Source organism: Tauraco erythrolophus, chromosome 6, assembly GCF_009769465.1.
Source record: "Tauraco erythrolophus isolate bTauEry1 chromosome 6, bTauEry1.pri, whole genome shotgun sequence".
Taxonomy (NCBI): Eukaryota; Metazoa; Chordata; class Aves; order Musophagiformes; family Musophagidae; genus Tauraco; species Tauraco erythrolophus.
Window position 1 is genome coordinate 25,420,395 of NC_141470.1, and position 27,049 is coordinate 25,447,443.

The following is a 27,049-nucleotide window of genomic DNA, read 5'->3' on the forward strand; positions in this document are numbered from 1 at the left end:
TTACAATTTCAAGTCTAAATTATGGTGGTGGTACGCTTGGTGCACTAGCTGTTGTCAGCTCATCAGTAAGACAAGTTTCATGGTGAATATCTTCAACATGGATAACGTACAGTTACAAATTTATGTTTCAAAGTTGTATCATCAGGCTGCACCAGCTGAAAACCTACCTCAGAAAAATAACAGGAATCTTCTAAAGGCTGACCTGTGGCTTAGGGGTGAGTTCTGTAAGTCTCAGCCTGTGTTCTTATGCTTGTACCTCTTCAGCAGTGAGTCTTTTAGGGCAGCACAAGACGCAGCAACGCTGCTGATTGTGGCTACTGGACAGCACAGTCTCTCTCTCCTGTCACTTCCTACATAAAACACTTGATTTTTATCTTAGTGATGTATTTGTGTTATTCGTAATGAACTTGGATTCTGGCAAGACTGTCTTATCAGGGTTGGAGAGTTCTTTCATTCAGATGGATTTATGTAACAAGAAATGCTGGGAAAAAAGTCAGGAACAATATAAACAGCCAAGTAACAGCAATGTTAGCTAAATCTGGAGTTATTGGAATCCACCAGGCTGCTCTTTAGCTGGAGTTGTAGTCAAGTATGAATCTGCTGTGAGACTTTGGATCTAATATGTTAATATATTACTTCTGACAATAAATGACTTCATGGACTCATTTGAAGAAAAATACGGTTCAAAGATGGAATAAAGTAGTGGTGAATCAAGCTTCTTATCCCTCATAGCTATTATGCCAAAAGCAGGGTAGCAAATAAATACTGCTGGTGCTGAGCATTAAGCTTGCTCATTATAAATGCAGAGTCATGTACCAGTCTCCAGTGTGATTTCATCTGGGAACATTGCCATAAGGATTACAAATGGCTTTCAGCCTGAAAATCGGTGTGTATTGCTTTAAACTTCCAGTGGGGAGTTGGCAATTTATCCTTCAGATAATCATCTTGTGCTAAGTTGAACATCTTACTGGAACTTTTTGCTACATGATAAACCAGCTCCTATGAATAATTTACTGCAACTGGCAACCCACTTCAGCTCTGAAGTCTTTATCAACTCTGGTGGCTTTTCAAAGTTTAATAACAAACTTGAAGCCAAAAATCTCATTGCACTTAAAGTCAGCGGAATTTCAATGTTAATTGCAACGGGACTTACATTTTGACCTTTTAGGGCAAACTTCTCATGAATAGAAACTCTACATCACACCGTTGCAAGGACAAAGCTGTGTATTTGCATCCAAGCAAGCAGCTCATTTACCTTCCCTTGTATTCTACAGTGTCATGGGGTTTTGTGCAGATTTTATTTTGTGTAGGTGTTTGAAATATTTTCACTGGGCAAAAAAGTTGGCTGAATTACTTGGGCCTTCAGTGCTCTCATGGCAGACTTAGGATGTGTTCTGTACTGCACCGCAGCACATAAGATGTGAGTATCCCACCACAATTATCGTTCTAGCCCTACAGGAAACCTGCCACAGCAATCCAGTTGGTGATTTTCTAGAAAGAACAGCAACACCTTTCAGTTCGCCAGGCCCTGACTGACCAGCTGATCTGTTCCAGTGAAGTCTGTCCCAGGCTTTTGGCCCGCTCCATCTGGCCAGGCTGAGCCTCGCTGCTATCAAGAAGGAACTGAAGTACTAACAGGGGATTTTGTGAATTGTGCTTAGCAAGATTCCCCACCTAAAGAAAGGTAGCCAAATCTTGTCAGATGAGCGCTAACATCAGGAAAGAAGTGTCTGCTACATGTATATGCTAATTCAGTATGCATTATCTCAGCTCTAAAATTTTATAAATCACAAACTTTTTTTTTTTGTTTTCTGATTTTGAGCATTCTTACACAGATCTGCTTTTTGCTATGCCAAATTTATGCCTCTGGCACTTGCACGTGCTGTGCCTGTGTTTTTCCCAGTGAGCACTAGCTTAGTAGAGGCTGAACTCTTTGGCACTTAGACGGCTGGCTGTACAAGTGATATTTCAAGACTACAGCCGAAAGCAGAATTTGTCTGGGATGAGATAGGTGAGACAGAAGGGCAGAGGGACCCTTTGTTCTCAATGTGACAACTGAGATTTAGGGGAGTCTGACTCCAAGTGTAAACTCCCCTTTTTCTCTGCCATGGTGATTTGATACATGAAATTGCATCGAGAAGGAGGGGGAGTCTCTGCATTCCCCAAAAACGAGCAAGGGTATGGCTCAGTCCAATGGCAAATAAAGGGTGAAGCCGCTTCTCCTTAATTCTGGAGTTTGTCTGAGCAGCAGCACTGTACACAGCTTTTGTTTTCAGTGCAATATTGTATTGTAAGTTTTCCTGATACTCAAGCATATTTTCAGAAAAAGTTATACTTAGAATATTAAATAGAAAAAGTAACACACAGCAAATTAGTTCTCCTGAAATGCAGATGGGGAAAATATTTAGAACACCAAATTTTCTCCAATAGTTCCTAGCCATTAGGAATATTTCCTAAGAATCCCTGGCTATGCAGCTCTCAACTACCACTCATTTGTCTTTTCATCTTTTAGCTGTCTCTTTAGGGCAAACAAATTTTGTTTAAAAAAGTAATTTAGAAAACACAACAAGTATGCCTTGACTAAATGATCAGAGGGCTGGAGCACTTCTCCTCTGAGGACAGGCTGAGAGAGTTGGGGTCGTTCAGCCTGGAGAAAAGAAGGCTCTGGGGAGACCATAGAGCAGCTTTCCAGTGCTTAATGGGGGCTTACAGGAAAAATTGGGAGGGACTCTTTACTGATAGGATGAGAAGTAACGGCTTTAAACTGAAAGAAAGTAGATTCAGACGAAATATAACAAATTCTTCACCTTGAGGGTGGTGAAACACTGGAACAGGTTGCCCAGAGAAGTTGTGGATGCCCCATCCCTGGAAGTGTTCAAGGCCAGGTTGGATGAGGCATTGAGCAACCTGGTGTAGTGGAGGGTTTCCCTGCCCACGGCAGGGGATTGGAACTGGATGATCATTAAGGTCCCTTCCAACCCAAACCATTCTATGATTCTATTATTAGTTATGAGGTGATTCAACAAGAACACTGAAACAGAAGCCTTGTGGCAGAGACCTATGTCAGGCTTTGAAGGCAACTGATAGGTTTTTCTTCAGACCCAAGTATGAACTTTTTGTCACTTCAATGATTTGCTTGCTGTAAACCTTCAGAATAATAACACCAGCTTTTGTTTTGAATACCTTCTTTTGCATCACTTTAATCTTCTGTGAGCCCCAGGCTTCCAGAGGAAGTTTCTTGAGGATGCTCAATCCAGCTGGATGTGTAGTGAGGACAGGGAAAGCAGGCAGCAAGTGGGAGCCTCCAGAGCCAGCCTGCAGTGAATGGCACTCATCCACCCTTGGAAAGGACGTGGTGGGAGCGTGGTTGAAGGAGATGTGGAAGTGCCTAAGGCTCAAGCCCCATGTTGACTCTGACACTTTACAGATCACAAATCCTGCCTATGTTGTTAAAGAGTTTCTAATTTACAGTAATGCTGAATCCTTATACTTTCACTTTTTGAGAGGATAAATGCCTTTTGTGGAACGCAACTGATTTCCTGAACAAAGGTGCTCCCTTCTGGTTTCCCAGGAGACAGAGTTGTACATCAATACCGTTATGGTGAAGGAAATAGATGGTAAAGTGCTGTAGGCTAGAACAGACTCATGAAATGTAAGGAGGCTTACTTAGGGACAGAATAAGGGAGGTGGGTTTGTTTGGTGTCTTTTTTTAACCGCGTGCTTTGGTACCAACATCCAAACAAGATTTTTTTCTGTGGAAATTCAGTAGCTCCTCAGGGAATATGTATGTGATGGTGATGTGAAAATGTGTAGTTGTGTTTTGCTGAGGCTGCGTCTTCAATGAAAGTGCAAAGGAGCTTCGAATGAATGCTGTAAATCAGCATACAGCAAGTGTCTTGACTTCAGTGGAACTACGCAAATGTTTGGCTATTGAGTCTCCAGTTCCTTGAACAAGGACTACTGTGACATTGTTGTAGCAGAAATTAAAGGTCCAAGTTCTCAGTAGAATTTTCAGTTGCCCTAATGACTCACTAGTCTATATTCAGTATTCAGACATTTGGACTTCCAAGAAAGTACTGGAGTGATTGCTCAAAAATTACTTTCCTAAATTACTGCAAAATTTCTATCTTGTGTTAGTTGATGGTGATGTTGTAATACTGCAGGAACAGATGTGCTGGTAACATGTGTTTCGCCTGCATCTTCTGAAGTGTTTTAAACAAAAGTGCCTCAGTTGTCCATTTTGTGCTGAAGTGGACTGCAAAACAGCCAGCATACTTGTAATGCTTGTTAAAAGCCTCCTCTTGAAGTACTGCTGTGGGCTTTTATCTCTTTAACAACTGATTTGAATCACAAGCACAAACTGTTTTTTATAGGGCTACACATAAGATGATAAAACATGAGCATAGTTTTAATCTGCAAGATCATATTTTACATGCAGGTCCTTTTAAAATATGATCAGTAAAAAGTCATATATGTTCGTACCTAACAAGTACGTTGTGAGATGGTAATTCAGTTCATGTAATTCAGGTGATTAATCTCCTACTGCCCACTACAGAAAGGTAATTTGTGTATCATCTTTAAGTAAAACCGCACACAAAAAACATTTTGGGAAATTACAATAATTAAGTAGAAACAGGGAGATATAGTGTGAAAGCAATTAAAAGCTTTCTCTTAACATACAAAATTACTTAAAGGGAGGCTTTATCATGGTTTCATGTTTAAATAGCTTTTGGTTTCAGACTAGGAGAGCATTTTGAGTTTAATCAGTAGTGTCAATAGTTAATTCTATTTTACCAAATGGATGTCCTCCGTTCAAGCTGACGTAGTTACTATTATGCTGTCTCAGTGCAGGGGCTGTTTTATTCTCAGGCTGGGAGAAAGGACCCAGGGACTGTCTCTAGGTTTTGAGAAAACTTTTCTGGCCAAGTGCAACACAAACCGATACGTTGCTGTTCACTAGGAGGCTGCTCAAGTAGAATTTGTAGAGAGCATGTGCTTTTGATGTGATCCATCTGTTGGAAAAACTTGGTGGTCAAATTACCAGGTTATGCAATGTTTTCAATTCCAAAATAAGATACGGTAGTATTGGATAAGATACTAAAATATTTATAATAATTAATAGAATAATTAAATAATATCCATATTGCTGGATAAGCAAAGCAACATTCTGAAAGAGCCTAGTTAGAAGGACTAACTGCCACTGGACCACAGTCTGTTTCAGACAGAGCTTATTTTTACATGCCATTCAAGAGCTGAAAGGTGCCTTTCCCAACACTAGATTACAATACAAGATTTCACACCTCTTTTTCTAAAGTGGTCCACAATGAAAAATAAGGTGATATTAGCAGGTAGGGTGAGATCTCTAAAGATAAGCAAAAACCTGATAATTATCTCTTATTAAGCATAATTGCATTTGATTGTTCTATTTCTGTACAGTTTTGCCAACAAACAAAATTGGGTAATTCCCACCCCAGAGCCATCATTCTGCTTCTAACCAGAAAGATGCTCAGACTGAATCATTGCTGATTTGACATAAAAAAAAAAGCTGGTGGAGCTGCACTATGAATTGAGCTTACTTTATCCAGGAAGATGAAATGATTACCTGCAGGCTGCTCTGTGAAAGGCTGAGCTAATAAAAACAGCTCAGCCCTGAGGGATGGCAGGTACACCACTTTTTTTGCACAAGCAACCCTGAGCTATAGCGTGGACTTCTCAGAGTTACAGCCAAGCCTGCTCATTTGTTTTCAGTGACTGATGTGTATCTTTAAGAAAAGAAAAGAAAAAAATGCAAACCCCCTTGATTTTCTTCTACCACATTTTCTGTGGTGACAACATGCTGAAAAAATGGAAGCAACAAATCACTTCCTATTAGTAAAAATGCAAATAACTGACAATTTCCCTCTCATTCTTCTACTAGTAATTTTAGGTAAGAGGCAAATGAGCTGCAACAAAATGTTCATCTGTAGAGTCAATGTGGCCTAACAATCTACTTCAAAGATCATCTTGATCTTACTGCCTTGCTATACATAGATCACTACCTCAGTCTGTTAGTCTGTCTAGAAAATGCATTCTAAATGTCTATTGCTCTTCTAAAGCATCAGTTTTGTTTGCAGGAATGTTAATTATCTAACTAACTTAGGGGTGGAGTCTGTTGGGGTGTGGTCTTGTTCGTCTTTCTGCAGTTCTTAGAGTTTACTTCAATCTGTAATAACCAGCCATTTTGGAAATGTGCTCTGCTAGCTCCTTTTATTTATCATTTGCTTCTCCTGTAAGGCATGACTGAACTATTCAGCTTTTCTCTATTCAGACTCTTAAAACCTAGACTCACCTTGGTTCAGCCCACTCAGATTTCTGTTGTCGTTTCTGTAGGGTGAAAAGAATGAAACTTGATGGAGAGAGGTCAAGCCTTTGATGAGTGTAAACCATTAATGGCAACTTCATTAACTTTTATGCAACTCTTCCAGTGTACATTTGCCATGGCTCTGCCCCGGAAATGTTCCAGGAGGGTAAACAGAGGACATGGTCTTGCACAGAAACACCACCATTTGTTTTGATCTGTATTTAATCCCTATGTTGACTGATTTCAGCATTCAGGGTTTTTTTACATTAAGCTCCCAAATCTCTCCTCAGTCCTGATTTGTTCTGTTTCTCTGCTTTCTTTCCCACTTGCAATTAATATTTTATCAGAGATTTCACAAAGAAGAATACACACAATAAACCAAGCTACAACATCAACAATGAACAGATACCAGAAATAGTGCCATCAGCCTCCAGCAACAGAAAAGATTCCCAAATACACACAGCGTAATTTCCAGCTCCTTTTTTGTTACAGACATATCAAATGGATACAGTAAGATGATGGGAACATTAATTTGGTGCTTCTGTCCAGCTCTTGTCTGTTGTGACTCTGGCACCACTAGAGTTGTCAAAGCCTTACACCTACCATTATTGGATAAGGCGTTAGCATGATATTTAGCATGATGTTGCCATTTCATCTTTCTCACGGTCCTGTCAAGAAAAAGGTCTGATTTTTAGGAAAATAAATTCTATTTGTGATTAGCAAACAGACAATCCCGGCATAGTCCTGCGTTACCTTTCTGTGCTTAAATGTAACCCGTTATCTTCACGAGGACGCATTATCGACTCCGTCTGCAAGCTCACCTTCCTTCCCCTTCTTCTTCCTTTTTCTAGAGAAACCTCCCACTTACCCAGTTGTGGTCAGAATGGAAAGAATTTGTGTAATATATTACTCTCATGTCTTCAGTCCTAAATGTAATCACTGAGGCCTGTGAAGAGTGCTCCTTTGCTACAAATCCAGAGGAGCCAGTGTCTGGTCCCTTTTTCAAGTCTCTTGTGTTTGTGTGTATTGACGTATGCAAAATAAAATGAGAACAAATGGCCATTCTGTTCTCTCTCCTGCCATGTATCTGTCACCAACTGCTAATAACTTTTTATTGTATATACTGGCTCCTGGTTAGCTGCCTCAAATTCGGGTTTTAGCATTTGTTTGTAGAAAACTTTCATTTATCTTTCTATTTGTCATATAAAAGATTGAGATCCTTCCTGCTCAAATGTGCTGCTGTTCGCTTTCTTACCTCTCCAGTTAGGTATTATCCTCAGATGAAATAATTTAATTGGAGTTGATGGCAATTCCCAGACTAACCCCACCTCCTGCTAGAAGGTGTACATCTTGCTCGTTGAAGCCCTGCAGTGCATGACCATAGGAAACAGAAGGCACACGATGAGACAACAATCAGTTTTGCTTGCGTGTTTCCTATTAAGTAGTTAACCAACGTTTACTTGTTGGTAACAACTAACAATTGATTGTTAATTTAGAACAACTTTTAAAATGTTGTGTTGCCTTCTGCATGGAAGGAAATAATTTAAAAGCCACTCCGGGATCAGCCTACTGCTATTTAGAATATTTATCTTTGCCATTAGCTTTTTGGTGAAAGTGCTGCTTCTGTCTAGAGGCCACAAATCTTGTTTGTGCTTCCTGTTGCAGAATGTTTATTACACAAGCAATCAGCAGCTCCATGTGGGTGTTCTGAGTCCCACTATCGACGATGATGACAACAGATGCCTGGTGGATGTGAACAGCAGGCCCAGGCTCATTGAATGCAATTATGCCAAAGCCAAGAGAATGAAGCTTTACTGGCAGTTTACTCAGGTAATGCTTACTTAGCAGACATTTCAGAAAGTTCAAAAGCTCTGTTTCTCTATCCGAAGTATGAGTAATCTGTTTACTAAAGAACAGAACCAGATTTATCCTTGCTTTCTTTGCACAGAGCCAGGAAGCCGTGTTTACATTTGATCTCAATGTCAGCTACCTCAGGAGGTTATAAAACTTGTATTATATTTTCTGAGTTGAAAACTTTTCTGAGTTGACAATAAATGATTTGTTTCTAAGGCACACTGCCTGCTACAGAATTATCTCAATCAAAACAAGAGTGGTTTTGGTAGATTCCAATGCAAAGTAACCTATTTTCGAACAAGAAACAGAAAGCTTTTTTGTTGTTGTTGTTTGGGTTTTTGGAAGTAGCAACTCAGAAAAGGGGGTAGTGGGTCATTGATGATAACAAACAGCCTCATCATGAGCTACTTTTGCAGTTCCTTATTTAAAAAGGCTAATGCTTTTATGTGTGTGAAAGAGAAAGAGAGAGAAAAAGAAGTGCAAATAAGGCTGAGAAGTGGTTTTGCAGTGATGAGAATGCTGATAGGACACTGAGTCCAGGCCTGGTGTCCACACTTCATAACTGATTTAGAAATACAAGGGAGAACCATAAAGAAGCCACAGAATGTCTGGGGCTCAAAAACACGCTCTGCGATATTATGCCTACGGAGATCACTCTGTTTAGTTTAGCTCAGAGGAAGTGGCAAGGTGACTCAAAGCATGGCAGTGTGTCCACAGGGGGACATAGGTTATCCTGAAGACAAAACAGGTCCCAATGGTTGGAAGCTAAAGCTAGTCAAATTTGGTCTTTCAAAGGAAGGTAAGATTTCTCCTAAGGTAAGAATTAAGACATTGAAAGTCTACCATGTCAGGTACTGAGATGTCGGTTGCATAGGATAAATAAAATGAGATTACAATACTTTCTAAAACAAGTACCTGATTTAACTTCTGTGAAGAACATAATAGCTAGTGTGAGTTTGAGAGTCACAGTTGCTCCTCTGCAGTTTTGAGGCTACAAATCTGGTTGTGTACTCCCGCCCGTGGGCTGAGGCTCACCATTAAGGTAATTTTATTCCTGCATTTAATTCTTCTGTATCCATGCTGGTTTGCAAGTATCTTTTCTGCCAGTTCATTAGGGGTTTTTTTGTTGACTTTGACAGCCATGATCAGTATATTTTAGGACATTGGTAATACAGTTTAGCATCTACCTTAGCGCAGAGAGCATTTGGACAGTAATCAGTAAAGCATACTATTAACATAATTTGTATTTATACTTGAAAAGTAATCCAGATCTTTGTCTTTAAAAAATAGCTCTCAAGCAGCAGACCTTAAATTCCTAACCTGGAAAGACATCCCAGCTTTCACATTGTCTCCTGAAGGCAGAGTTTTAATTATGCCTTATCTCAAATTGTAACCATAGTGTCATCATGGGGGGGGGGGGGGGGGGCGTCTCTGCACTTTATTTTTGGTACCATTTTAAAAAAGCATAACTAATATTTATTTAAATAGCATTTCGGTACCGTTTTAGTACTGTCCATCTAGTCAGTGATTGCTCTGTATAACCCAACCCTTTGGTGGCAATTAGTGGTTTCTTCTCCACAATACTGCTGCTGTTTTGTAAAACTAATTATGCTAGATCTAAATTGGGGGCAGCAGTAGAATGCATTGGTAATTTAAATATTAAAAGCTTCAAAAATGTATTTAACTACTTTAGGTTTGTTTTCTGTCTGTATTTCCATTCCATTTTCCAAATATAATGCCCAATGAAAGTGCAGTGCTGTTAAACCAGACTTGATGGACTGTATTAAGTCTTCTACAAAGAAACTTCTGTCCAGGAGAAGTGAAAGCTAATTAGTTGTTTCCTTATGATAAATTAAGAGACAAATGAAATAATTAAAAGCTTGCTGATCAAAAAGGATTTTGATAATACCCAATGCAATTAAAACGCCATTATTTCTCAACGTACAGTGTGGTACACAGCCCCTTGTATGTTCTGTAAGCTAGAAGAAAGCTAATGAGAGTAATCAAGGCTTGTCAAGATCAACTGATGATCTCTATTTGAAATGCTCCCATTTAGTCTGGTGAAAGGATGTGTTTCTGTGAATATACTGGAAGCTGTTTATCTGAAGAGAGTCTTTTTTATTACATATTTAAAGCTCTGGTATTTATTTTCCATATTATGCAGTGAGCAGAACTACTGAAAATAAGCAGGACTGTAAGTATTGATGCTTAATGTAGTCTTGCAGTTTGTGAAATATTAATTAAAATGTAGATGCCATAGCATTTTATAGCTCCTTCCTGTGGCTGCAAGTATGCTTTGACTTCTCCAGATTCTCTATCCATTCAAGAATATCTGATGATATAGATAATTAAAAATATTGCAGTGCAAGTAGAGGCATACATTTGGCCAGCATTCCAGACATGTATCTTAAAATTTGAATGAGGAAACTTACTCATTTTCTGCAAAACACACTATATTCTGAAAGGCACCATGATAGTCTGAAGTGGGACATGGACCTCAGTCTGGCTGATAGAAGGCGGTAGAGATTTTTGGAAAAAGGTTTAGTCAGATAACAATGCAAAGGTGGAGGAAAATGTTAAAATGTAATGATGAGAGAAATCCTTATGACAAAAGTAGAAAACAGGGGTCATCTTCAGCTAGTGGTCTTGCTTCTGTAGATCTATTACAGATTTAATTCTTAATTTGTTCTTTGATTAGAAGAGTGAGTGTATACACTTATATACAGGTGTGTGTATAATATCTGTCAAACTTCATTTCTTTTTTAAAAATGTATCTTTTACTTTGGTTTTAGAATTTTATGTGGCTACTTTCAATTGCAGGCTACCTTCAGTTGTCTGGAGTCAGACACTCAGATGTCCACTGCTTCCTTGTGGACAAAATAGTGGTTTAACAGGCATTCATATGGAGGGAACTACTCCCAGTACCTCAAACCATTTTCATTAGACTGGGGTCTTGGGAGACCCCAGTGTGGTATCTTTCTGTAGGGGACAAACTTGCATTGAGCATTCAAAGCTTGTGTTCTGTGTTTGTATAATCAGGATCCATCTGAGTAAACTTCCATGCTGCACAGTTTTGTACAGCTGCCAAATGTAGCAAGACCCAATAAAATGTATGCTTCACTGACATTCTTCCTTCTAAGGCTTCTTCAAGTGTTTATAACTGTAATTATGTCAAATTATGTAAATTAGCACAGAAGAGACTCCCATCAACTGGGTTGTGTTCAAGAATTTTATTGTTCGGGTTGTTTGTCAAGTCTTCTCCTAGGGAAGTGCTTATTTTGGGACTACTTTTATGCTGAAAAGTCTTCTAAGTGTTTGACAGGTCACCTAGTTCAGTCTGTCTCACCACTTTTTCATCTAATCAGAACAAAATTAGACCTTAGAGCAAAATAGTAAGTAATCACCAGAAATTACACAAGACAGAGAGGACAGAATTAAGAGAATTACATGGTGGTAAAATGGTCAGAATTTACTAAATTATTAATTTAAACCTGATATCAAGAAAACTGCTCTGGCATCATGAACCATTAGGAAAGCAAAAACTAACCCCAGTTGCCACCGAGTGCCCCTTATTTAGTACTAAACAATTAATTTTGGTCTCACCCTGTGAGCTCTTCCTGGCAAGGAGCAGGTGCACATGCAGCGTGCTGGCAGCAGCGGTCTGCTCCCCTCTAACCCAATGCTTGCGGGAGGCATCAGCTCTGAAGCACATCTGCAGGACGGTCACTGTCCACACGCTCGGTAGAGGTGCTGTCCTTGGGACTGCCGTATTATCGGTGTTACGTGGACAGAGTAAGGGGCTCTGAGGTGTAGGAGATAGAGGCCAGCGCACCTGGACAGATAGCTCCTTGGGACATCTTTTAGTAGAAACTGCTTATGGTCAAAACCATGCTTTTCTGAACTGACTACCTGATACTATAAATTTCTTCTGTGTACTAAGAAATAGTACATTCTAAATGCTCCAGTCAGGTTTTTTTTGGAGGAGGTGTATTGGTTTGGTTTTTTTTAAGAAGTTTCTCAGTCTCTGCTTTATCAAGTTTATTGCTGGTAGAAAGGCAGTTGTGACATAATACCTGCCCTGTGAGTGAAATTCATCTCTACATACATCACCTGGGTGACAGCAGGTCATCTACAAAGTATGCTTATGGCACGTTAGGACTCTTGCAGAAGAGACAAAGACAAAAGGAGGAAGCTTTTCCTGTAATTACTTTTTATCTTGAAGTGTCTTCATGTTTGTATTTAGTCAGGTAGGGATATGATTGTTTCTTAGCTTCTAACCAGACTAGCTATGCTGTCACTATTTGCTGTTGTGAGAAACATGACGAGCGAGGGCTCTGTGTCAAAAGAGGTATAAGAAAGGACACAAGCTGAAAAACCTAAGAGCTGCATCCTTTTAAGATTGCTCCATGTTGAATTCTTTTCAGTACAGCAAGCTCTGTTAATTTAAGTATTTCAACTTCCGGTGTGGTTGCCATAGAAAGGTCAGAAGAGTATGCATTTATAGGGATGGACACTCCTCGCAGACCTCGTGGGAGGGAGAGGCTGTGCAGAGCCTATGCTCAGCGCTGTCGCGTACCCATGGCCACTAGCAGTTGCATCCACCTGTTACGATAATATTGCTTTTACATGTTATGGAGCATTGCGATTCTAGTCAGTGCTGGAGGTTTCCACGGAAAAATCTTCCAGTTCAGAAGTGTTCAAAGGGGGAGGTTTTTGCTATCCTAAGAAGCTATAAATAAAATTTGTTGCTGACAACTGTAGTTACTATATGTATAATTTCCCAAATATCATAGTAATAATTGCTTTGGAAAGAAAAGGGAAGACAGATGAGAGCAAACGTTACTTAGTTGTTACAGTATTCCACAGATAAACATGATTACTCAGATCTCATTTAAATAGGTATTAGATAATAAATAGATTAAATAGATAATCTATGTAGCTATATAAAGAAAAATAGACCTTACAATTACTGAAAGCATTTACATTTTGTTCCTCCTACAGATTTGGCCTTTGTCAGACCGTAATTCTGAATTACTCTTACCTGCCTTTATTTTATGAAATTCAGGGATATCTAATCCTACCACTAGCTAGAACCATTACCCACAACCACATCCCAGACAAGTGTAGGAATGCAGACTGTGTGGCAGGATTAAACCGGAGGCCTGTGAAGCAAGGAGAGAATCTCTGTACCAATTTCATGTGCCTCCTTGCTGAGCATGCATAGTGCAGCAGTGGAGGCTAACACCATTAAACAGCAGCCAGTTTCCTTCTAATGTGTCCACTCGCAGTTTCAGCCCATATATTAGCCAAGGACATCAGTGTACAAGAGGGATTAATTTCAGTAGAACTGCGTGTCTAAGGGAACAATTGTCCATATGAACTTCTTCACATTTTTCCATTATGAGAGCCACGGGGTAGAAAACCAGCATCATTAATTTATGGGAAATTTGAATTTATTCCGTACTTCTAACCCCAAAGGATGGAAATACACTCAACGTGTATTTGCAGTATAAGACACGCTGTACTGCTATACAGCTCTATAATTACGCAGTGCTACCTGCCTGGCAGCTCAGAACAGAAAGTGAGTGTGATCCTGTTAAAAGAAATATTTTGATCCTGCAGGAGAAATGTAAAGAAAAACAGAAAAAAGAATTAATTATTCAATTAATTGAGCCAACAGACTAGGTTAAGCCCTGTATTTTCAGTGAGGCTATCTGATTTTTAAATAACCAGCGTTGCCAAGTGTTCCGTTTGAAACCTCAGCCACACAAAAGCACTTCCACAAGCCCCAGGGGCCCCAGTGCTGGGTTGGTGTATGGGTCCAGTACCTCAGCAGCACTTTTTTTCTAGACTTAGCAACTCTTTGCCTTTGATCAACTATTACTCTGGCTTGTCATACTTAATATTTTAACTGACTGGATAACTGCACAAGGCCTTATAGAGGGAAGACAAGGATCCTGACCATTGTTCTGCTTAGTTAGACATCAGAAAGTTGTATTTAATGCTTAATTTTCTTTTTGCTCCAATAACTTTATCCCTAATTCTTGTGCAACTTAACAAATATTCTTGTCATACTAAGCACTTTTTAAAAACAGGTGTATTGGACTATTTGTTTTTTAGACTCTTTGAACTATGTCTTATTATAAGCCTACAAACTCTTTAGTCCCATTTATGTAGAATTATTTAGAACTACAAAAATCTGAAAGTATTCAATCTTTCTCCATTTTTAATTATTGACTTCAACTTAAATATGAAAATATATGCAAAACACATGCAGGAAAAATACTAAACATAAATATCATTATGTAACGCTGTGTATTTTAACAACTTAAATTTGCTTGTAGTTATTGCTATAGTTAGTGGTAACCAAATTTTTCTTGTCTAAGTTCAGTCTTCTATTCAGACTAATTTTCTAGTAGCAAGTTTTAGTTTTTGCAAATTAGGGACAGAACTTGCCAGCTAAAAAGTCTGTGTGTGAATACAGCAGCAAAATGAGCTTTTAGTGGGTGCATTTCAAATCTTTTCCAGCATATCACATTATGCAGTATTTGCTCTCCTGAGGACTACACATTTAAGCTCCAAAGACACTTGTGCTGAATTAATTTAGAAGGAAGTTAACACATACCCATGTTTTTCCTTCAAAACAGATACCCTATTTGCATATTTCAGCATATAATTTTAAACACCACATTTATTTACAGATAAATTATTTGTTCTAGTTCCACCTGGTTTTCCTAATTTCAAATGTCTGGAAAGGCTCCATCCAATAATTGCAGGTGACACCTGCTGCTGACAAGGTACTACATGGCATTATGATGACAGACATGCATAACAATGGCCAAATCCAGAATGTTTTGTACAATTCGACTGATGATAACCAATGTTTACCAAATGATGTGGCTGGGCTTTAGGAGATCTGAGCTCTGTTCTTGGTCCCCTCCTTTGCATTACTGGACCAACCTCTTCTTGGGTTCTGCATTCCTCAGCTGCAAGATGGATGGAAGTGTTTTTACCTTTAGCATACATCTTTTCTTATTCCTAACTTCCCAGACAAAAATAAAACTCTGTCCTGATCAAATCAGTAGAAGCTGCATCTTTAATTCCAATGGAGACAAGAACAATATGTATGTAAGCAAGGTTTGGCTACCAAGTAACACCCTACAATCCAAGACGAAAATACTTGAGAAAAATGTTCACTTGGAAGGCAATTAAATCAGGATGCAATAATGATATATATGACAAGAAAAGAGGATTTGTTATTTAGTGAGATGACCAGGCCATCAAGTTTGGTATCCTGGACCTGACAGTGACAATACCCATTTTAACAGACAAAAAATAGATTATTTCTATTATTGTCTGGGTGAACTGCAAGGTTCGTGCTGCAGCTGCAAGGACATTCCTTCCCAATATCAATTATCATCAGCTAACAGATTTTTGTTGTTACTAGGAAAAAAGCCATTTTCAATAACTAGATACTGTGACCAAAGTCCCATGGAACCCAATCTAAACTCCCATGTTAGAATATGCAGATCTATTGAAATACTAGTGCAAATTAATTTCTTATTTTCTTCAGTTGGCACTTAATTTAGTCCGTGGTCTCTAGAGATTGGTTTAATGATAAGCATATAATGACAATGCAAACAGTTCAGATTCTGGGTTAAAATGAGTTAGGAAGCCCTCACATTGAGCACTCAGCTTAGAAAACCTAGACTAACTGAATACACAACACACACAAAAGAAAAAAAAAAAAGTAATCCAGTATTTTTGTTTTTCAAAGGAGTTACTTTTTCATAAGAGTTACGTCTCACAAAGAAATAGGAATGCGTACTTTCATCTAAAACCCATAAATCTTTCAGAACCTGTTAAGATGTCTAGGAAAAACATCTCTTTCCTAGGGAAAATATAAAAATCTTGGGTTTTTCAATTGTGCTGACAGGAGTTTCTTATTTGTCTGGCTGAAGAAGAATAACTAGATAGCCCCAATGCTAATCATAATGTGAACTTTTCTTCTTTACACTAGTTTTCCAGGTATGCTACGTTAGAACAATATTTTTATCCATAAGGAGAAAGAGAAAACAAGAAAGAATAAGGCAGGAAGGTGCTCTTAGGCATGAGGAGTGCTAATTTTCATTAGCAAACTAATACTGCGTCTTGTGCACACTGAAAAACGGGGAGGAAAGACACGTTAATGAGAATTTTGCACAGACAAGCAATGCAGAATGAGCCTTAGAAAGCAACATATACAGAAGTGATGATTGCTTCAAGACAAAAAAAAAAGGGCGAAACCTAGGAATGCAGAATTTGCCACATCGCAGATCGGGAAATTAATTAACTAGATTAATTACCTCATCTAGAAGACTGCCTCAGGCGATGGTCAATGCTTGCTGTTTCACAGAAACGAGCTCTCTTCTGAGCCAGCAGTTCACTGTAACACCAGGAGGAGGATTCCCTTCTTGACCCCTAATGTGCTCTCTTCATGAAGACGGAGATTTGATTTGTCTGAATGACCATCTCAGCATGCCTGTAAAAAGTTGGTTTATCAGTGCTCTTAAAATTAACCCAGCCCATTAAGAACATCCAGGCACTCACTGAACATTGATGCCTGTGACAGTGAATTCAACAGGTTTCCTATACCCGTGTAATCACAGTAGTTGTTGCAAATTTCTAACCATAACAATCCTTTTTTCCTTAGAAAGTTCATTTACTAGTTTTGCATAGGTATGCGTACTTTCAATCAGTGAAGTCAGATGTAATTTTCATTCCCATCCTAAGTAAAGTACTATTTTTATTTCATTTTAGTATTATTTTGTAATTCCCCACCATCTGAATATTCCATCACACTTTAAAGCATCGTTGTTGCCTTTCTCTGTCTTCTACTTTAGACATCTTGAAGCAAGCCTAGATCAAGGCAGATAAATCAAGCCTGACATGTTTGCAGAAGTCATTTATATGTAATCTCAGAATGAAAAAGAAAAAGGTAATAATTCTAAGCTTTTCACAAAATGTATTTGTAAAACATGCAAATAAAGCCAATGTATCCAGCACTCCCATATTTTTCCTAGTTATATCGTAATACTGTTTCTCAACACAGGCAGCTACTGTATGGCACAATCTGTGAAAAGAAAGACTATATTAAAGAAAATTCTACTTTTCAGTTAGAGCAAAATTACCCTGCAGAAAACATTGGTGCAGAGCATTAACTCTGAATTCTTTTCTATAGGCTAGGTCTCACTCAAGACTCCAGAGATGTTTAGAAACACACTATTTACCTGTATCTAACACTCCTTCTAGTAGATGAAGGTATAAAACGTAGCAGTAGTTATTGTTAATTTATATTGTGTAGAAACACATCTTAAGTTCTAATTCAGAACTTTATAGAGTATCAAAGTTAGAGCACTAAGTAGCCAGCGACTACTCAATACAGCAGGTGCTGCATCTCCAGTTTTTCGAATGCTCCCGAGTAGGACAGCAGGCAGTATATGGCAAAAAGAGGACGCAGGAGAGACACTTACAAACAGCATCCTCTTTAATAGTGAGAAAAACAAATTCAGAAAATGTCAACCTGTGAATCATCTCTCACCAACATGCATTTCTGGAGCTTACTCTTTTATGACTGCCAGTTCCCAAAAAGGCATTCAGTTTAGTTTATTTCTAAGTGAGTTGTCCTGTTCACTCGTTAGGACAGCAGCTGTAGTCAGGAAAACCATGTGCATCACTATCAACTGCAGAGCATAAAGCTAATTTTTCCTTTTCTACAAAGGACTTACTGGGTAATCCTAGCTATCAGAAGATCAACATAATACATCATCATCTGGATTTGCTGCCAAAACAAAACCAAACAATATGTTCCGCTGTGAATTCTGCATTTAGTCATAATTATCATGCCTATGTATGGACAAAAGATTCCCTTTTTAAACTACTTCCCATTTCCCACGACTCTGCCCCTCCAGAAACAGTGTTCAATAATTCATTTACAAAATCATATGGACCTAGGATATTTGTTTCTGCAGATGTTGTTCTAATAATATGTCAAAAATATTTCCTGGCCACTACTGATACAATAATGCATTTACATTCATAAATCATATTTACTTTCTGAAAAATTCCTAATGATCTTTCTAGTCTGGCTAATGTATTCTACACCAAAGCCTACTTCAATTTTCTTAGTTTTATCACCATTTTCTGTAGTAAAACACGTTTTCAGCTATCATATTTTAAAGAGCTTCTTTGTATTTCAGTGAAGGCTTGAACTTATTTCTTTGCAAGTTATTATTTTCTTAATCTTCCTATTATCAAATGGGCCTTTGTAACCTGTGATAAAAAAAATATATATGGCAAAAATTACTGATAGGTATAAATCCATATATTCCATTTCTGATTTTTATACTGTTTCTCTGTAATTTGTTTCTATTCCAATTACATTCTCTGTATGAAACAGCATTTCCTTTTGCCAGGTTTAATTGCTTTTATTTAAATACTTTAATTAACAGTAGCGTGTATTGCCACATGCTGAAGATAGACCTGTTACACCTTTAGAGGGCTGTGCTCGCAACCGAGACTGCTTTACATTCATGTAGCCAATCTAGATTAAACAAAACACAAACTGACTGCACAGTCCACTAGTAACTAAATGGTAGTTTGGACACACAGTTAGTTAGGGCTGCATCATTTGATTTGTCATAGCTGCAGTGTTAAAAATTTCTTGCAGCAATATAAAAGTTTAGCAATTATGATGGTGTAAAATCTGAACACTCACTCAGAAGTCTCAGAAAAGGAGTGAGACAAAGCATCATGTAGACATTAAATGGTTATAACTGTTGAATGATGCATCTAGTCCCATTGTCAGAGGATGTTTCATAGTATCTACTCATTGGGTACCAGCAAGTGGATGTTAAGACCAGTGCTCAGATGGCTACCCTGACAACAGAGCCTGAGTGCAGGAAGAGAAGTGAGGAAGAGGGAAAAAGATGATTTAATTTTTTTCCTTAAGACATGGTTTGGCTGTCCCTGTTACAAACCCTGTTTGGCTGTTTCCCTGTTACAATTCCACCGAAGTTTATGCTGTACACAGCAATTAGTTTTGGTTGGTATTGGAAAAATAAACTCACATTTAAAAAGCATCTAGTAAGGATTCTCATTTGCCTATCTAATGGTAAATAGTGATTTAAATAGCTGACAGACAACACCTTTTTAATATAGAACACTGGTGTATATAATATTTTATACATATAATAACAGTTAAATGCACCTTATTTTCACAGTAGTCATATCAAATATATTAGGAACCAAGTGCCTTTGAAGAAAGGCAACAGCTAACAATATACTTCACTGAGGAATATTTCAATTTAAATAGTTAAAATTAATTTTTGAAAGATTTGAACAACAAAGAGTATGTTATAGAGTCTGCTTTACTAAGAGAGCCCCTGTTTGCCAAGGAGTTGGAAAATTTGTCATACTGCTTTAGATTAGAGAAGGAACTAATCAATTACTTATATATACACCATTATGTATACCCACCATAAAGCAGAAACTCTAAATTCAATAACATCATTCAATAAATCCAAGCAATAGGCAATACTGATAATACATTATTTACTGTATGGGATAAATGATTCACTTTTTCCTGTTGAACATTTTCTCACTGCAGCAACATTCATACAGAAGTGACCACACAGAAGACAAAACAACTTGTAAAAATCGAGTAATTATTTTAGGACTAAACTTGGTGTACTAACAGTCACTGAAAATTCGCCCCAGTGTTCTGGGAAAATGAAAGAGACGATCATGCATGCTGTTTGGAGTGGCGATTATCTACGTCATGTATACCTCAGCATAATTCTTTGATTCAAATGTATCAACGCAATAGTGAAGATTGGCATTTCTGCCTCAAAGGTAGAGCAAACATGTAAATATTTGAAGTCACTGATTGAGGTAGAAATAGAAAATTATAAACTAGTGAATGCAATGATCTATATAGCTTATGTGATATGAGATTGGATGCATTTATTAACCTTGTAAGACCTCTTTCTGAAATAGCCATGGTTAGGCAGGCTGGTAAGAGCACTTCCTTTTTTCTTCTTTTAGGTAGAATAACATGAGGTTTTAAGTGATGAGCAAAAAGTAGGTGTAAACTCTGTAACAAAAGTGTACACTTTATAATAACTTGTTTAAAAGAGCAATCAGTCTGATTTTCAGTAATGCTGATAAGTTCCAGCATTTGTTTAATATCCCTCATTTTCACAAGTGATCAACCCCTGTCTTAAGTTTCATGCCCAAGAGCTTTTACCAGCTTATGAAGCCCATGTCCAGTCTAAAGCAATAACCTCACCTCTCCATTTTCCCTTTCTACATTGCTTTTTCTGGAAAATTTGGAAACCCAGTGCAACCACTTGCAGCTCACAGAGCCCATCACACCAACCTAAATAACTGGAATGTCATGGATCACATCTAGCAGATGTGCCCAATACAAACAATGACTAAACTGACCAAGTCAATTAGATGCTGTGAATTATTTATTCAGCTTTATTGATGCCACATATCCACAATTGAATCCTTCCTTTAAAATACCTAAACTATGTGAAGTAGCATCTCTGTTCTTTTTCTGCCGATTGCTTTTTTGTTCATATATCACAACACAACCGTGGCAACCTGACTTCAGAGTAAGAAAGAACAGAAGATTACTTGCTTCTTGCTGAAGAGAATTCTTACTGAAGAAAATTAGAGAGTAAATATAATGGTAAATTTCTATCTAATATAGCCAGAAATAAAAAAGATTCTACGCTGTGACCAGTAAAGCGTCCTCTGATTAAAAGGCCTGTCATTTAGCACAAAAGATAAGTAGAAAAATAGATGATATTTTTGGCAAGAAAACCCATGAGCTGTTCAGAACTTTCTGGCTAGGTATATCTTTACAGAAACTTCTTAATGCATCTTTTGTCGTGAAGTCAGAACCTGCTTTGTTTTGAAGGGAGTCTGTCTGAGGAGCATAACATGGTATAAAACCCCCGTTGGGCAGTAGCAGTAGTATGGAGAGGCAGGAGTTCCAGGTTACATAGTGTGTGTACACACTGTACCTATTTCTTTACAAACAAATTGTATTTAACATCTCTGGTATTTGCAAAGAAAGCTGTACTGATGCTCTGTCCCATTTGTAGCCCTCTTTATGCCACCTTTCAACTGAACCTGGTTCTGTGAGGACCAATATTCCAGAGAGGGCTCATCCCACTTCACTGCCCTGCAGAACAAATACGGGAAGGGGGAGGTTCAGGAACTGTTCGTCCACCACCCCCCAATAAACCAAAACAAAAACCATACAACAGTTCAAAGACTGCCTAATTACTTTGCACAGCTTATTAGCACTCCAGCTATAGCCTAGAATAAGTATACGCTTGCAAGATGCTGCTCTTCCTAAAACCAAGTTGGTTTTTAAGTACAACAGACACGCATACGACTGCCTACCAAGCATCTTGGACCATCCCTGTACTGCAATGGTTGGCAGGCACCATCAAACGGTATTCTTAGATGCCATATCATTGGATAAATTCTGCTTTAGTGAAAGACTTCAGAGAAAACATCTTACATATGGCAGATACGCAGAAATTACAGTAATTCTAAAGGAAGTCAAAAGTATTGCTTTCCACTGTGTGTGTTATGTCACGTTCCAATAGCTGTTGGTCATAACAGGATGCGTGAGGCAGTGTTTACATTAAGAGTGTGCTTACAAAGCACTCAATCACTTTTGTATGTGTCTAAGGCTACCAGCAGGAGTTGAGAGCATTTGTGCTTCTCACAGGAATTGCTTCAATTTGCGTTGCTAAACCCATCAGGTTTTCTGTCAGACTTGTTAGTGCTGTCACGTTCAGTCTATTTTTATGAAATAGTTGACCTGGATATTTATTTATCCTCTTGAGACTTCTACTGCCATTGAGCTTCCTCTCATCATCAATGACCTTAATCCTAATTCTGTTCAGCCAGGCAGAATTCCTCTTGGACTTGTTTCAGCCTATAGAATTGCATTTTATGCATTCTGATTAAAGACGTTACCCTAGGCTATTGATTTTTCTGCCTTTAAATTGGAAAGCAGAGGTCTTACCTAGGATGGGGAAAGGGAACCAGATAGGCATCTTGCCTTTCACTTAGCCTGGAATGTAGTATTACAATAAACCATTTTGCTGAGCAAGTGATAAACATGACTCAGTTTTATGCAAGTTTTACTAAATGGTTATAAAAAAAAAAAATACTTAAAAGAACACCTTTTTCTGCATTTGGCTTTGGGGTTCCAAATGCCAATGATGATGACAGACTGCAGAAACCGTTTAGGAATGCTGTAATGCGGAGGCCAAGCCAGTCAAAGTAGCAAAACGCAGCGTTAGCTTTCAGTGCATCAGTCCTGCTTGCGCACTTCTTTCCGTGTTGTTACTCCGTTCGGGCGCTTTTGCGGTGAAACAGCGCGAGTTCAGTCACCACCCGAGAGATGACAGACCAACAGCACTGTCACAGGCTTGCATTAGGCATAGGAAGGGGATAAAAGGAAACACAATTAAGTAGGCTAACAACAGGAAATGTTAAGCAAGCACTGTCCAAACCCTTCTCTCTGTACTTCAGAGCGATTCTTTCATTTATATTCTTACTGAAAGGAATCAAAGCTGTGCAGACGGCATCCTCTCTTGAAGGTTTAAGCCACAGTTCTGCATGGACCTCACGTGTTTTAGGAGCTGAGGTATTCTCTTTCTAACAGGACTTGAGCCTTCAGACTTCTCTTTTGTGGGGAAAAAAACTCATCCTGCTAAAAGACTCCATGCTCTCTACAACACTCAATTCACACATATTAGCCACTACTTAATCTTGGTGTCTCTTTAATGTTCCATACAGCCAGCTCCAATGTACTCAGCAGGGGGATTTTCAGTAGCCACTACAGAGTGCTTTGCAGCACATCAAAAGGAGCTTCCCTGGCTTTTTATCTCCTGAGTCACTTGTTTCTGTTAAACAGAAGGCGGATTTCACATGAGGGCACATCAGGAAAAGAGAAGGAGAGGATGGGCTTTTTGTGTGGGTTTTTTTTTTTTGTTTGCTTGTTTGTTTTGTTTTTCCTTAGGAGTGCTTTACACTTTGTTTATGTAGCTGCCTATATTGAAGTATTTCATATAAATACACTTACTGTAATACCTATGTGTGCTCTAGATGACTTAAAATAGAGGAAAAACATTGTTTCCACTGTGAACATCCTTTGTCTCCACTGTGAACATCCTCCTTCCTCTACCCTGAAATCCGCAATGGGAATAGAAGGCATTTGGGCCCATTCAAGTCAAAGAAACCCTTCACCATTGAAACAAATGGAAGTTGGGCAGAAAGAAATTCCAACTCAGCATGGCAGTGTTTAAGACTTGGTGCTGTGGCTTCCTCTACCCAACAGATCTCTAAGTTAGGAGACTGGGCCCCATACACAGTCTTGGGGGAGAAAAAACAGGCTCCAATGCTGAAGCCAGCTAGACCTGGGCATCCTAGCTCATCCCCCTTCGTAAGCATAAAAGCTGTTCGTAAGATCGACACCACAGAGCTCATTTCACAGAGTCTGGGCAGAGAGGAGAGGCAAGAGCTGCACCAAGGGAAACGCTTGTGTTTTAGCTTTCATGATTTACATAAAAGGGAGAGAATTAACTCTGTTCCTTCACTTTGGCTAGTAAGTTAGAAATGACAAGGAGTAACTGATACATGAAAGATACAGAACTAGTTACCCTAAATTACAGCAACACAAGCATCTCCAGCATCAGTTGGAAGCACAAGGAAGTTGATCTCAATTTTGGGTTTAGGCAGAAACACTTGTGGTAAACTGTAATTCCCAATTCCAATACAGGGAGCTGACCCTGGGTGCCACACAACACTGCATCTATGCAGATAAAAACCATAACTGAGAGTTTTCATTAAGAATAGAAGCTGTATGCTTTGCTAAAAGAAAAAAAAAAAAAAAAAGAAAAAACCACAACCACAAAACAAAATGATACAACTGTTTCTTTTGGCAATGAGAAAATATCCATTAGCCTAAAGTCTTGTAATCTGAAGGACCTAATTCAAATCTCATTGAATTAATTTGGGAAAAAAAAAGTAACATAATCTCCCCCTAGTGAGCTTTAGAAGGCCAAAGTAACTTGAGGGGGTGGTGGGTTTAGGATAAGGGAACAAACAGCATATAATAAAGCTTTGACTAATTTCCCATCCTAGTTTCTTTGACTTTCTTGTATGTCAAGCAGTTTTATTGCTTATAGATAGCTTAGAGTTTATGCTCCCCGCAGACACCCAAACTTAACTACCATTATTAGTATGAATGTCCGTAACGGTTATACAGCAGTGGGAAAATACATTCACTCAGCATTTCGTCCTGGCGGTATATTGAGATGCCTACGGCATGCCTGGCAGTCTAGTAACGTAATCGGTGAAAATGGTATCTGGACTCTGCGTTGGCCTACCACGGAGGACTTCTGGAAGCCTCATGTTTTGAATTTTGTGGATTATTTGAGAAGTGGTCTCCCTTTAGCCACAGCCATATTTAAAACTTAGAGCTTTCAAACTTAATTCTGCATTTCATTAGCCAGTCCCAAAGATGTTTTTAGAAGTCACTTCTCAGAGAAAGTACATACTAAGTATTACTGGTAGCAGAGGAGGAGAGGAGATCCCACAGTTACCTGTCTGAATGAATCAGAACCTGTACTGAATGGCATAAGCTACCCCCTGCCTGAGGAACAGCCTTCTCTGAAAAAGCAAACTCAGCATTTCCATGGGATTTATGCCAATAACCTTGTGATTATAATAGGAATCTATCATAGTTATGATTTTCTAATGCAAGCTAGAACACAGACTTGAACAAAACTGATGAGGTGGGGGTTTTTGTATGGGGTTGGCTTGTTGTTTTTTTTTGCGGGTTGTTTTTTTTTTTTAATAGCAACTATTTTTTTCCCTATTGTACAAATAAGTAATTTAAATGTTCCTGCTCTTTCCATACTTCAGCTGTATTAATCTGTACTGATTTACACTCTGATCTTTGATTTGCAGATTAAGCCAGTAATTCTCTACTACACAAGTCCAAGATACTCTAGAGAAATACTGTTTCAGACTTATGTGCAAATTACTTCACTCTGTATATCCTGGAAGAAATTTCCCAGCCACTAATATGTTCAAGTTATCTATCTTTATTAGAGAGGAGAGAGAGTGAAAGAATCAACTGAAACCAGAATTAAAGGAAAAAAAGTAATTTAAGTCACCTACAGGATGATTTAATTGTCATTTAGGTCTGTAGTTAACTGTATGATAGCCTCAGTGATTTAAGATTTGCTGCAACTCAACAGTGAAAATAGGGCTTTAATATGGCAGTATGAAGCTGAGACTTGAACAGAGAGTCGATACTGAGAATTAGCAATGTAAGATTGTAAAAGACAGTTCATTTCAGAATTCAAAGAATGAACAATTTTTTGCATTTTAACCTACATTACAGGACACCCCTGGCCAAAGCTCTGCTCCTCTTTTGCTTTCTTTTCATGTTTCAGAGGCGCAGCAGAACCACTAAGCTAGGTAGCTGAAGCAAACAGGAAAGCTTTTGGCTCATGGTTAAAAAGCATGGCCAGAAACAGAGCTCGATTCTAGAAACTTCATCTGCTGAAATGGTACCCAGGCAATTGAGGCTATTCTAAACTGCATCAGAGATTAAAGCAGCCTGTGACAAAGGGAACCTTCACTCCAAATCCAACCCCGTGCTTATCTTGTCTGTAACAGAAACATTTTTCACAGTAGCAGTGGACTTTAGTACCTGGACGTTGAATGCAATACAACAAGTTCACAGTGTTTAATCCAATCACTTTTTTTTTTCCCCCTCATCTTTAAAGGGAGGTCCAATCCAGAACCGAAAATCCAAGCGTTGCCTGGAATTGCAGGAAAACAATGAAAACGAATTTGGATTTCAGCTCGTCCTTCAGAAATGCACTGGACAACGCTGGTCTATAACGAATGTCCTGAAAAGCTTGTCATCATAGCAGACTAAATTTTTTACCCATTTCTTTTGCTACTGTGTAGCAAATACTGCATTGTTGCCTGCTGTACTGTATTCCTCTCTCCCCATACTCCCTCAGTTCCTTCTCTCCTCTTTTTTGTCCCTATGATTTTATTTTGTGAGTGTGTGGAAATTGGGTTTGTGGGCTGAAAATAAGATGTTTTTATTTCACAATGATGTTTTAATGGCATTTATAGAGACGTTGAATGACAGGTGATGGGTAGGCTATCCTAAAATATTTTACAACTGTAAATAGGAAACAAATGGAGAATATTTATAACTCAAACTTTTATTGAATAAAAAAGTCCAAACACTATTACTGTCTAGCTGTCTCCATGGAAATCAGTTTGGAAGTTAAGCGGTGGTTTCATTGTTTTCATTAACCCAAGCCTGATCTTGGCAAGTAGTTGCTGAGTATTCTCCAGAGTTGTGGTAGAGTCCTACCTGCACACTAGCAGCTTCAGTGAGGGAGGATTATTCTCCTTTCTCCCTCTAGGGAGAACTGTCTAGATCACCGTAGCTACTAGTGTGCAAATATTGGGGTGGCAGGTGCGGAAGTGTATGATATGCACCCGCATACTTTTCCTCACCAATACTACTAAATAAAGCCACAGAGAGAAGTGAGGCAGGGAAGAGAATTAATTCAAAAGAAGAAAACAAAACAAATGCTACAAGCGAAAAGCAGCAGCTACTGGAAGAAAAACACAAAAAAGAAAACCAAAACCCCTGACACTTTTCAATGGGTTGGGCATTCAGGACCAGCTAGCAGTATTGTTCCTCATGACTGTTTAATATTGAAGTCATGTGGCACGTTAATT

The 27,049-nt window shown here is 38.6% G+C and overlaps 1 protein-coding gene across 2 annotated transcripts in view; it reads left to right on the top strand.

The window, feature by feature from the left end:
* GALNT18 (polypeptide N-acetylgalactosaminyltransferase 18) overlaps positions 1-26,214 on the top strand; it is a 260,097-nt gene extending 233,883 nt beyond the window's left edge. For both annotated transcript variants that reach the window (XM_086613387.1, XM_086613388.1), the window contains 2 exons: positions 8,006-8,170; positions 26,068-26,214. In XM_086613387.1, coding sequence (XP_086469513.1) covers positions 8,006-8,170; positions 26,068-26,214 — 312 coding nt within the window. The remainder of the gene's footprint in view (positions 1-8,005; positions 8,171-26,067) is intronic.
* The last annotated feature ends 835 nt before the right edge of the window (positions 26,215-27,049 follow it).